Source organism: Amblyomma mixtum, chromosome 5 (genome assembly GCF_055824585.1).
Source record: "Amblyomma mixtum isolate Tamu chromosome 5, ASM5582458v1, whole genome shotgun sequence".
NCBI classification, from domain to species: domain Eukaryota; kingdom Metazoa; phylum Arthropoda; class Arachnida; order Ixodida; family Ixodidae; genus Amblyomma; species Amblyomma mixtum.
Window position 1 is genome coordinate 84003363 of NC_143016.1, and position 13711 is coordinate 84017073.

The window sequence follows — 13711 nt, forward strand, 5'->3', positions numbered from 1 at the left end:
GTGCACGTTAAAGAACCCCAGGTGGTCGAAATTTCCGGAGCCCTCCACTACGGCGTCTCTCATAGCCTTAGTCACTTTGGGACGTTAAACCCCATAAACGAAACCAAACCAGTTATTTTTTATTGATTGTTATTTCGTGCATGAAAGTGGTTTGGGTTTGGCTGAGCAGCTTCCTTTTTTTTTTAATTGCTTGAGCCATACAGTTCACATGCTTCACGCGGCCATACATGGCTCACCGAACGTTCGGAGTAAAGATGTTTCCGCTTGCGTTAGTTATTGTTATTTGAAGTATGAAGACGATTTTGACGCCGCGGCAGAAATAATCTGTCGCAGAGCTCGATGCCCAGATGTAGGTTCATTCTGCAAAAGACAAATAAAATAGAACTTGTATGACGACAATAACAACCTTATAGCATGGAAATATAAAAATAGACGTGTTTTAATGCGATGAAAATAAAAGCGTTCTCGTAAAATTATGTGTCGTCGGACATAAAATTCACCCATTGGCTGGAAGACGTGACGTCACCGGACAAGAAGTGGCGTCACTCCCGGTAACGGCATCAGTAGCTTCTAATGCTATCGCGTTGCCAACCTAGAACGTTATTAGTTGTCTTTGTGAATTTTTTTCTGCAGGCAGATGCGTTATGCATTCGAAGAGAGTGAAAAATTTATATGACATTTCAAGTTAACTGGACTCCAGATCAGTATTTTTTGTTTACATATGATGCTCTATACCACATGCTCTTGTCACTTGCAGAGGAATGCAGCAACAAGGGAAAAATAAAAAGGAAGCAGTCAGTAATAAAGACTATATGTGCATGTAACTGACAACACCTGCAGATCAAATTTCTTCCACGTGTGTCAGCATACTGCCACTCCCTTTTAACTTAAGATCAACCTTCAGGACGGATTGGATATACGCCTTATCTCGGTTAAAATACGTATATCACATGGATCTGCGACAACCAATCACACAACTTGCGGCTTTTTCGTTGTAGATCTGCGGACGTCATGACTTCGGCGGAGTTGTGCCAAGTGAGGTACGGTGAGCAGCGATCCGGCTTGACGTATAGGCGCGCCGCGCGGAAGCGATGGGCACGGCACTATTATCGCGGAACCAAAAAATACGTCGGGCATTGGCCGACTCTTCTACTAGGTCATATAGTACTGGTTCGATTTCTGTTGCGGAGGGAGATTCGGAAAGGTGATAATACAAACAGGGGTGCCATTTACGCACACATACAAAACTGGCAAAATTTTATGAACACACAAATGGCTGTGGGCACCTGTATCAGGGAAAGAATATTAGTTGGCAAAATTAGCATGAGCGCTGAAATCTCTCATTCCGGAGAATTGGACTTCCAACACAGACATAATGGACTGCGGCACAGCTATCTGTCAATGAAATATGCGCCTAGCGTGCCAGACTCTAATAAGTATAGCGTGCTGCATATGCCAATGGTTCTTTTCACTTGATATATTTAGTGTAGTAGGGGTGGCACTGATAGCATTATATATCAATGTTGGGCGTCGCATTAAATAATTCATTAGCAACGACGACTCTGTAATACTCCCACAAGGCAGATATTTCCGCACACGCGATGAAACGACAAAGCATCGCCTTAGTTTGGCCAGGAGATGAAATGCGTGTTAATACAAAGAAGTAGTGGAGATGAATAAGGAATGCAGTTTGCACTCATTAAAAGCTCTGAAACCCTTGAATAAGCAACATGCTCGAGACTGGGCAATGCTTATAGACGTTTCCAATTTAGAAGCCCCTGGGAGTCAATGAATATTGTTCTCTGGACGATTGTGTGCATCTAGAGCTAGCAAGGTGGAAGCGGCAGCAGAATTGTCGTGAATCGATTCAGCGAGGACGTGCTCCGGCATCTCCCTCTCTCGATCAAAAGGTCTACAGTTAGTTGTTGAAATCAAAATTTCCTAGGCTCTTTGCCTCACCCCTCCATTTCGATGAAGAGGAATACACAGAGTAGACAGCGATGACTGGATGGAAATAGTGATTGTTGGATATGGTAGATCATATGGTGGACGTGGTGCTGGTCGGTCAGTATGGTGGACGATAGGGACAGGAGTAAGATTAAGTTCATGCCTCGATGCAAAATAGTTACTCAGAACCCCGTTGAGCTGGCAACAGCTGTCGCTCTACGGCACGGCACCGCTGTGTCCCACGAGGATTACAAAATCATCCCGTAGTGTAGTAAGAAGAGTGGTCCATGTTATGCGTGTGCAAAATATTCTTCATAAAAACGTACCCCATGCATCAATCATCGCAAAAATGCAAATATAAAAAAGGGAGTGCTTATGAAAGTGCGAGAGACTTGTACGCAGGCATCGGCAGCCCCAAGACAAGAGTCATTTTCGGTCCTTCTTGTAGAATATTCTGCTCGAGCATTGCATTGTTAAGTTCCAAGTCAGTAAATGCTAAATATATTTTGAACAAAAACGATGGTGGCGAATGGTCGGCATTGCCATTGAACACTGTTGCGACTCGCAGCACCAGGTCGTTTAACCTTACTGTAACGTGAAGCTGGAAACATTTTTCAAGAAAATAAAAGCCTCTGAACGGGTCATTAAGCGCGAAGCCCCAGTTCAGATGTCTTAACTACGAGTTCGTGTTTCTCTTTTTCGTGTGTGGAGTAATGAGACGTGAAATAAGACGCTTCCTACTCTGAGCAGTACTGGGGCGAATACGAAGCTGGAACAATGATCGCAAGGTGTGGAAGACACAAGGCATATACTTAGCTCCTTCATCAGAACGGAAAGCCGCAAGCTGAGAAGCGACTCCACGCGCCTTACTTACAGCCGTGAAGAAGTGATTCGCCTTTAACTGGACGAAGAGTTTTTTCTGCTTACTGCTGATGATGCACATTTCAAACGAAATATTATTTTTTGTATGTGTTTTCTGCGCCCGCCGCTAAGAACTTTCATCAAAGAACCTTCAAATTTGAAGGTTCCTAAGTTTGTGAGCTTGGGGAAATATATAATACTCCTCCATTGAGCTCTTTTAGCGGCAGTAGTTTACTACTGATTATACTGACTGCATGCGTAAAGATGCAGCACATCAGTATTGTTTCTCAAAAGTAGTGCTTAGTTGTCATCAGGTAATCAGAGGCTGCATCTTAAAAGGTTTTCGCAGTAAAATGGCTCGGAGCCGAGTGGCACCTGCCCAATTGCTCCAGTTCTAAGAGTAGATGATGCACACGGCAACCATGACGTTGGATGATAGCGGAGCTTTGTGAATACTGATTTTAACTAGCCGACGTCAGCTTCAGCTCTTACAGCGCAGCGTGATTTAGTGAGACATGCGCCGAAACAAAGAGCACATGTAGGATGAAAAGCAAAACAAAACAAAATTAGTACCCTATGTGGTATGGGAGAGTACAGCGGTGGCATGCGTTAAGTGTTCCTGCAAACTATGGCGCATTCGGGTGTTACACAGCGGCTGCCGCCCGAGTATGTTGTCTTTCGCGTACTCCTATCCAGCGGTTACTGCTGAGTCTTGCGACTCTACACGGCTAAGTGCTTGTGTTGTCTTTCTCTCGCAGGGGCCCAAGAGCCGCTCAAAGTACGGACCGAACGGCGGTGCAGACGCGTACACCAGGGCAGTGGACTGCCACAATGTTCGTGAAACACCTCGGATCGTGCTGAGCCTGGCTAACTTGCAGCTTAGTATTAGGCGCAGAGTGTGAAATTATCTACATATCTCGGAAACTGTTTTGTCTGCAAAAGTATCTTTCGGAAAGTGCAAGTTCGCTACATTCTAAACAAGAATATGCCTGTATGGAAGTAAAAAGAAAGTAAACTGACCTCTGGCGCACTTCTTTGTATAAAAGAAAGTACGCTAGGGGTCAGCTTACCAGCTTTTTTTACTCCTTTCGTGTTGGCCTAATAATGAACGCAATATGGATGAATAAGAGTTCATTAGGTTTTAATTTTTACGATGTGGATAAAGATAAAAATGAGCCTGCAATCCGCAAGTAGCAGAAAGCAAACTACCGCCTACAGCTGCAAAGTTAGCCGATGCTCAGCACGCACCGTTCTTACGAATCATGCACACTCCTCACAATTCTGCACGCGAGCTTGCGCCGGCACTGCACCGTAGCTTTGAATTGCTTGATTCTGCACGCATCACTCAGCACTTGAGACGCGAAACTAGAAGAGAACAAGTGATCTGAACAGGTTTGCTTGCTTCAAGTGACGAAAACATGTGATAGCAGATATCGATAAAGCACACATATATTGTTCCCAAATATTATGTTACATTGTTAGGTATGAGCTCTATTTTGAGAAACTCAAAGACGCTGCGTTCTTGTGTCACGTGCTTACTTATCTTATATGGGCCCTTTCTGGTAGCGGTGGTAGATACTGCAACGCTTCGTTAGGAATTAACACGCCACTAACTAAATAAACTGCGTCTCCTTTAAGGATAACGCATTCTATTAAAATGTGAACAGAAGATTCCAAAGAACATAATTTGCGTCAAGATAGTTTGAAACTTAAGAGGACGCTGTAGCTAATGCCAGGAAATCAGTGGCCGCGTGCTCAAAGTTTTTAGCGTGTAAAAAAGAAGCGTGGTTGCTGAAAATTTGGTTGGCACACATTAGGCTTTCATATACGACCAGAGAGGGGCGTGAGCCAGTGAAAAAAAAAAGTTACCTTTGATAGTTCGACCATTGATTTCTGAGCACATTTAAACGCTCCACTTGATCCTAAGCTAGTGCCTGTCTTAGGGTTTACTAGTAGCGTCTGCTTTCGATATTGAATTTACAACTTGCATAAACCGGCTGGTAATAAGCCCTTTGAAACACTTCTTTGCATGCCGTGTTTTGCCTTGTAGACAGTAAGACAGGAGCTTATCTGCACATAGATTACTCTATACATCTCTTACATTGTTCATAATGTCGCTATAGAAGGCCTAGCCCCCTTGACTCAGTGATTCCACTCTTTCTCCGATTATAATTAGCTGTTCGACCGAAGTGCCGCAAGCCACGCCTTGGATGATCGTGTATGGCGCTTCTGTAAAAGTGACTGGTTTGTACGGCTTGGTTCATTCAAAGGTTCGTTACACGTACAAACTCATGGCGATGCCGTCGAGTTCCGTAGCAGATCAGTCAAAGCACGTGTAACTTCAGGGGTGTGCGAATGGCACTATTTCGAAACCGAATCAGGTACGAGTAGGCTTGCTCTGCTATTGAATCGAATAAAAATAGCTCAGTTAAAATCGGATGAAATATGACTCGAATAGTGAAAGAATCGATTCGAATACGAATCGAATGCTTTTGCGATATTTTCCGTTTCTTGTGCGAATATTAGTAAGAAATGATTATTATCATGAAACAACAACGTAGCGGGGGTGCTTTTAGTCATAAAATTGAAATTCTAGGTATCGAAAGACATGTGACTTTTCTTAATTAGGAATACATAACACTAAGTAGTGTGTTAGCGTTAATGGTCCCGTTCAGCTGAGAACCCCACGTTGTTAGCGTTTCCGCCAGTATGTGAGGAAATGCCGTTTTGGTCGAGAGGTTCGTGACGTCACACGTGGAGCTGTGGAATGAGAAATAATTGAAACATAAGAAAACTGGTGATTAGAAGGTTGCAACGTGACTCAAACGTCACTAGGACATGTAAGTAAGTATCGAACCCCTGACCCTTGGGTTGCAAGTCATACACGCTACCGCTGCGCCACGCAGTCACGTTCGTACGGCTTGGTTAAATCGGGGCTTTATCATGTATGTCATGTGGTCTTTCACATAACATAGAAAGAGTGTCTGCGTGTGTTTGGACAAAATGAGCCGCTGAAGGGACCCAATAACGCTATCATCATACTCTTAAAGGCCGGAACTTAAATGTCCCTCAAGGTTTTAACTCTGTAACATCATACTATACGCAGAGGGAAGTTACCTTTTGCTGTTGAAGGCGACAGCGAACGAACTGGATGAAATATCATTTGATGGAAGGGACGAGACTTTAAGCCATGACCTCTGGTATCAGGCACGGAGACGGCGTTTGCTAAACTTGTCTGAACCCTGTCCCGTCGCCATATCTTGAAGACCATAATTAAAATCATTATGAATGCTGCCACACAAATGGACCGAATCGCTGCGCTCAAACCTCTTCCAGTGCAGACCGATCTCGATAGGATGCTGTGCGGCGTCGGGGCAGGACCTGTTTTTGAAACAGTGGTCCAAAAAAACTACGGCGTGCCGTTTTCAAACTTCCAGCTAATTATTTAAAAACTAGTCAAAACTTAATGATGGATTCAATTCGTTTCGTGTAATTTTGATCATGCGCTTCTTTATTAGTTTATCAAATCTAATATATCAATATCATATTCGCTATTCGAAAGTTTCGAATATAATCACACTCTGCAGTTCACATACTGTCTTCAAATATCGCACGCAGCTCTTGAAGCTTCCCTTAGATACTCTATATATATCTAACCAAGCTCAAAAATAGCCGATACCATCAGAAACGTTAAATATTGAAATATAAGAAAAACTTTTTTTCTATTATAAAATAAAATTTATAACTCCAAAGACAAGAATTGCTTAGTTTTCGTTTCATTATATGAGGGTAGAAGATATAATACTGGCAGTAACTTTAAGCTAACATAGGATTATACTTTTTATTGCAACGTATTTCCTGAATGTTCACCAATGAACAATACAAAATACACTTTTTGAAAAGAAAAAGATGAGATTTGAATGCTACCTGACACCTTAAATATTCGAAATTAGTGAGGCAGATTGTAGCAACCGTGTATTCGGCGACTAAGTTGCTGTTGTTGGCCTAAGAACGAACTGCTCCTACCCACACTGAGGGATCGGTCAAGACACGGAAGGCGCAGATACTACGTGCACGCAAGACATCGTTATTTTTTTTTCTTCTTTAGAGGCTCACCTAAATAATGCAATTAAAGAACCACAAAAAAATTACAGTTCACAGCTATAGCGTCTAAAATTGTATAAGTGGTCGATGACACCCAAAGCTGCATTTCATATTAGTGGAGCAACAGAACTGAAAGCCCACCTGTCAAGAATCTGGATTGCAAAACTGAACAGTTTCATACTGCTGTTCAAGACATAAGAAGACGGGAAGATACCTCTAAAGAAATTAGTGAAAAGATGGCTCGCTGAGCACCTCTCTGCTTCGGAATCTTGGGTCAACCCCCACCTGGCCAGAAAATAAAATAAGTTTTCGAGCCACACTCTTAATTTCTACTTTAACTGAGCTGTTGAATTTTTACTTTTCATCTGACATCGGTAACAAAGCGAATAACGCGTGGTTCATAAATTTATGAATAAATTTGTCCACCTTATAGCTTATTTTTTATTCCAATAAACTGATTCTGATTCTGGCTCTAAGCACAGGGCCACGTGGGGCTCAGGTGTCCTTTTTGACCTTAGCGCTACTTATGCAACATTTCTCTTGAGTGCGCATTCCTTCTGCTGCCGTTGCATATGCTAGAGGGCGGTTATCGGCCGTAAAATCCTGTGATATGCGGAAAGATTTTTGTCCTGTCGATTCTCACTGAGTATGTAGATTGACAACGAACCTGCAAATATTCTTGCTTCTAACCAACAAAGAAATAGCTACCTCGCTTGGCCTGGCGCCATCAATATCACGAGTTCCCTATACTGTGAGGGCTTCCCTAGTTTAATGGTCTTTTAGAACCCAGTGTCATGGATGTGGTACATCGCTGTGCTGCCGATGAATATGCTAGAGGGCGGTTATCGGCCGTAAAATCCTGTGATATGCGGAAAGATTTTTGTCCTGTCGATTCTCACTGAGTCTGTAGATTGACAACGAACCTGCAAATATTCTTGCTTCTAACCAACAAAGAAATAGCTATCTCGCTTGGCCTGGCGCGATCAATATCACGAGTTCCCTATACTGTGAGGGCTTCCCTAGTTTAATGGTCTTATACAACTCAGTGTCATGGATGTGGTACATCGCTGTGCTACCCCGATTGTTTTATTTAACGAGTGCATCCCACCAGCGTGTTGGTCTGTACCCCTTTATCAGATTGCGCACGACTGCGCTCTCTGTTAGAGCCTACATTAGGTACAAATGTTTTGGCAATATGCATTATTCACAATTGTGCCGTACATGTTGCAAGGGACCCAAGTAAATCTTCTTGTTATCAAACAACTCCATTTCGCACTTCCAGAAACAAAAAGTTAATGGTGATTTTGCGCATGACATAAAAAGGCGGAATGTTACACAACAAGCGTATTGGATAGAGCTACCTAATTCCCAATTCCGCAGGCTGCATGCAAATTTTGCGCGTGGAAAACAAAGCGAATGGTATCGATGGCAGGGAAAACAAAACAAAAGAAAACGAAAAGGTAAATCTACTTAAGGGAACTGCTGTCCCGTATACCTTAGGTAACGTCCTCGCTTTTTTTTTCCTAGCTTTTACACAAGCGATTTTGTGCAACCGGCCATACACTGCCAAGAGGATACTGGGTTTTCTTTTTCGTCATTCACAACCCTTATTGCTTAATACTATTAATTGACCGTTGTGTTTACGACCCAATGCATTGTCTCTAATGCAGAGAAAGAGAATAAACTTATGTTGTATAAAAGGGTACCGGAGTGTATTGTGGGCGGGGTCGTCAGTCCAAGACTCCAGTAGTTTCTGCCGACGCTTTGGCGACTAGCGCCTCCTGGCCTTCCACAATGCCCGCTGGCCAGTGTCACCTCCCACTACTCCTGCGCCACGTTGGGCGGTTTTAAGTGGTTGGGTTTAGCTTAATAATATAGAAATACCACCACTACAGGTGCATGTGTTTGCGTAAAGTGTTGGGTGAATGAGGTGTAGGTGGTGGAGATTGGGGAAAGTGAGTGTTTGGATGCGTCTTAAGTGGTAGGAGTCCGCCGGCGAAAGTTGCTTATGTCGCGGAGGTAGAAACGCCTATTTAGGTGGAGGGTCTCAAGGCGGGAGGAGAAATGGGTTGAGAGGGGATAGAGGGTAGAGTCTGTGTGCCCCACTTGGTAGGTGTATTCTTGAGCTAGGGCATCGGCCAAAATACTGCCATCGAGACCCGAATGTTCTGGGACTCAGGTGATTCATGTGTGGTGGTGATCAGGCCGCAAGCCGCGTTCTGGGTGGCCATCTCTCTAACGAAGAGGACACGTTATAGCTCCTTGACAAAAATGATGGTAATAATTAAAGTTTGTGATCGTTTTTACAGCTAGTTCAGGCTGTCAAATATGCCGCTTTTGGAGGAATATATCAACGAAATTTATATGTGCAAACGTATATTACTGTACTTATATACCCCATAATTTACTAGATATTTTATTTTCTCATCCTTTTTATTGTTCTTGCTTTTCTACCAAGCTTTCTTGAGTTGTCTTTAGTGAGTACAATTTTCACTATGAATTTTGTAACATTGAATTTGTAACCCTCCCTAAAAATGAAATGTACTTGTCAAAAAAAAATATCCATTAAAGAGGTATGGCGCCCATCCACCCGCCTCCTTTCTTAATTTAAATTCGCCACTTATTTAATGCCGCTGTCTACAAGCGACGCTGCCATAAGTCCAAGTCTTACGAGCCCACTGACATCACCGGAGTCGAATGTGTAATACTGTCGCTTCCGCAACCGAAACCCTCCCTTAGACACACACATGTTGCCCGTTTTGTATTGACGCAACGCGAATTAGTTTGTTCTCTCCCCCTAAATATGAAGCCCTCACTCGCCACCTGTATATAGGCTGTAATTATGTGTTCTCGTGGCTTGCCGTTCTTTCACTAGGAATTGATGGTTTACGGGGTTTAACGTCCCAAAGCGACTCAGGCTATGAGGTACAAAATTAATCATGAACATCTGAATTAATGCTGGACCATATATTTACTACAAAAACTCGCGCGCATAGTACGCTGGGATACAGAGGACGGTTAACGGTCGCTGGCAGCCGCAGACAGCGGTCCAAACTCTTCTATTTGGGCTTCCGTTCAGAGAAAAGCTAGCGACCTTGCTTCTGCTCCTATAAGCGCGAAGCGCTGTAACTTGCCCCATTATTCAACCACGCGTCGTTGCCACTTTTGTTCCTCGCGTCGCCAGTGCCAGAGCGGATTCGTCGCATCAATAACGAGTACAATTGGATCGAGGAATGCAATCAATGCCCCCGCTTTGGTACGCTATAGCTTTTCGGCTGGGAGCGGGCCTGCGCCTGAAAAGATCGAAGGCCTGTCGAGTGGGCGCCGATAGGCGATGAAGCGCACCGGGCCAGACAAAGGCCAGCCGTCAAGCGACACACGCTACCGCTACGCGCCCAAATAAGGACTCCCCCGCGCAGCAGTCAGCAACGCGGAAACAGGAACAAAAAAAAAAAAAAAGCAGGAAGAATGCGACCCATCCTGGGCAGGCTGGAGCGAGAGGTCGCGGGGACGACCTTGAAGACATGAGCAGGGATGCTGTGTTTTCTCTCAGCCCACGTAGTCGGAGTCGTGCCTTCGCAGGATTGGTTGGGAGAGAAAAGGACTTTTGTTTTGTCATTTTTTTAGGCGACGACGTGGTCCTGTCACCCTCGGTGGTGTGCCTGGAGTTCCGCGCGCTGTGTCACCGGCCTGCTTTTTATTGCGTACGCGACAGCCGACGTGTCATATATACTAAACAGGTGTCTGCGACAGTCGCGCGGTGCGCAGTCTTAGAACTAGAAGAGAGGGCGAGGGTCAGTTAGGCGTGAAAGAGTTGGGCAGAACGAGCGGGGTGCTGTCATCGTAACTCTTTGTTCGCGTAGTGTTCTTGCTTTAGTTAAGTCCTTATTAGTAGCGCAAGCTTCTGGTGAAGCTAGGTTTAGACGACAGCTAGTACTTATGACAGGTTGCGGAGCAAAAAAGAAAGAAAAGAAATCAAGAACAAAATACGGGCGAAAACGGAAACACACAACAAAAATCAGAAAAGTAAAGACTTCCGCAATCGCTTTTAATGTTCTCTTGTGGGTCGACTAACAGTTCGTGCCACATGGCTGCTGTCAATATCAGTCTCAAGTGTGTTCCGCCACACACTTGAGCGTTCTTAGTGTTTTAGCAGTCGTACTCACTAGTAACAGAAACTGCACACCCTTGAGGGCCGGCTTTACTTTGAAGAAAGCTGCAGTAACACATGGCGAGGAATCTGTGGACCCAAATATTCACTGTTAATTAAGTGGGCGATAATTATTTCAAAGTTCGTGGCTTTTCAATTGATCGCAACGCCAGTTCATTGATCTTGGCTGCAGAAGCTGCGTGGTGTCTGTTCAGCAAATAACATTAGGTGTCCAGATAAACATAGAAATAGGATATCAATAGGATGCTTGCCTTATACTGGACGAGATTTATTCAGATCAATAGATTCTACAGGCTCGCATGTCAGCCGCAGTTTGCCGAAACCCGCAGGACGCCATCTAAAGTGCCGGTATCAGCGGATTCTAAAACGCCGCGTCGTTAGCGGAACCCGAGATGCAGACCAGGCATTGCGTGGAGTCGGGGCTGAATTGACGAAACATCTCGCGCGGGATCAATCGAACACGTGCGCTCATTACCTGAACGTTGTTCGCCCCAGGCGCTCGATATGGGGCGCTCTGTTGCTACAGAGTTGGCTTGAATCTTACCTGTTAGGCGATCTGCGTTGACGAAAGGTACTGTAGATATGGAAGAGGCCTATACCCTGCAGTGGGCGTAGTCAGGTTGATAATGATGATGGCTGCAACATCCTGTTGCGGCGCCATGCAGCATAATGATTTATTCTTGATCCTATATGATGCGTGCCGAATTCATGATAACAAGCAGTGGTTCGAGCTAAGTGACTTTGAAATTCGTCAGAAGTGAAAAACTAATTCGAATGGTTTTTAACGAGGGAAGAATTTACTCTGGCTACAGGTAACTCCTGCTTTCCCCACTTGGCATTCATGTACTTTAATCATCGGTTTGGTGCCGTCCCGCCCTAAAGTTTACTTCCAAGAAGTCGAAACAAAAAAAGACGTAAAACTTAACGGAGGTAACATTGTTGACTTATTAATTTCTTGTTTCGCACACTAGCATAAAATGGCACTGTTTTCATGCGCATAGGATGGAAAGAGAACAGTACATTACTTTTGAAAAATTGTAGAATTAAACCTATTCACGGATCTGATTAAAGAGCGGAAGTAGACGGACAAAAATAAAAATAATTAAAGAACGCTCCTCGTCGGAGGAACGTTGGCTAACGCACTGTTATTGCATTCTTCGCGCCAGGGCCTTTTTTTGCGTTTGTTAAAATGAATATGCTCCGAAGTAATGTTAATATGTACGCTCATTTCTATTCCCTTCTAAACTAGTACCGACTAAACTTTCTCTAAAAACTGACCGCTAAAGAGGCGGAAAACCTTGAGGAGGCAGATCTGTGCGCGTTCAGTATTGGGCATGCAACGACAATAAGGAAAACACGTTTGCAAAGCTGATTTTTGATTATGTCGTTTCTGCTACATGCCAGCAAAGCAGAGCCACTACGTGAGCACGGAATGATTGCCCGTGCCATGTGATGCAATTGCCGTCGCCCCTGGACCCGGCGCATTGAATGTGGCAACTGTCGGAGGCAGCCGGTCGTTGTGGAATGCGAATACTCGCCGGCATTTCGCTCTCTTGAAAAGCTCAGCCAGCTGACCGGTCGAAGGTCAACGGTTGTTGCCGAAAAGCGCAAGCTTCGGGAGGCCGATACGCAAACAGAAGGCTACTTTCCACTGGGAAGAATGCCGATAGTACTAGAGCATAAGAAAGAAATCGGGTGCTATCAAAGAACCTGCTATCGACCGACGCAACAAACAAGGCACTGTGTGAGCTGCGTAACTGATCTCTCCTGCTTGAATTGCATAAGCTCGTTCAGTTCTCCCCAGTTATCCAAAACTTTTTTTTTTCTTTTGGAAACTTGTGCTGACCTGTTTTCAGCGTACACTTTCAATTTAGAGAATCGCGTAACCTGAAATTGACAGTTTCAAGAGCTGTGCTTAAAGACCAATCAATCTAAGGGGAATCAAACAATTCACGCGATTCAAGGATCTTTTTCTAGCAATGTAACTTTTATAGCTGTTTCAGATTTTCGAATAAAATATATCTTACGAATTCATAAACAAGCAGGCAACTTTCGTACAGTGTAAAGGCAGACAACGAGCTGCGAGAATCAATCAGTCAGTCAGTCAGTCAGTCAGTCAGTCAGTCGGTCGGTCGGTCGGTCGGTCGGTCGGTCGGTCGGTCGGTCGGTCGGTCGGTCGGTCGGTCGGTCGGTCGGTCGGTCGGTCGGTCGGTCGGTCGGTCGGTCGGTCGGTCGGTCGGTCGGTCGGTCGGTCGGTCGGTCGGTCGGTCGGTCGGTCGGTCGGTCGGTCGGTCGGTCGGTCGGTCGGTCGGTCGGTCGGTCGGTCGGTCGGTCGGTCGGTCGGTCGGTCGGTCGGTCGGTCGGTCGGTCGGTCGGTCGGTCGGTCGGTCGGTCGGTCGGTCGGTCGGTCGGTCGGTCGGTCGGTCGGTCGGTCGGTCGGTCGGTCGGTCGGTCGGTCGGTCGGTCGGTCGGTCGGTCGGTCGGTCGGTCGGTCGGTCGGTCGGTCGGTCGGTCGGTCGGTCGGTCGGTCGGTCGGTCGGTCGGTCGGTCGGTCGGTCGGTCGGTCGGTCGGTCGGTCGGTCGGTCGGTCGGTCGGTCGGTCGGTCGGTCGGTCGGTCGGTCGGTCGG

General features: G+C 45.3%; 1 protein-coding gene across 1 annotated transcript in view; it reads left to right on the forward strand.

The window, feature by feature from the left end:
* Trpm (transient receptor potential cation channel, subfamily M) overlaps nucleotides 1-13711 on the forward strand; it is a 223019-nt gene that overhangs the window by 144072 nt on the left and 65236 nt on the right. The window contains exon 2 of the mRNA XM_089545375.1: nucleotides 3567-3641. Within this exon, the coding sequence (XP_089401501.1) occupies nucleotides 3567-3641 (75 nt within the window). The remainder of the gene's footprint in view (nucleotides 1-3566; nucleotides 3642-13711) is intronic.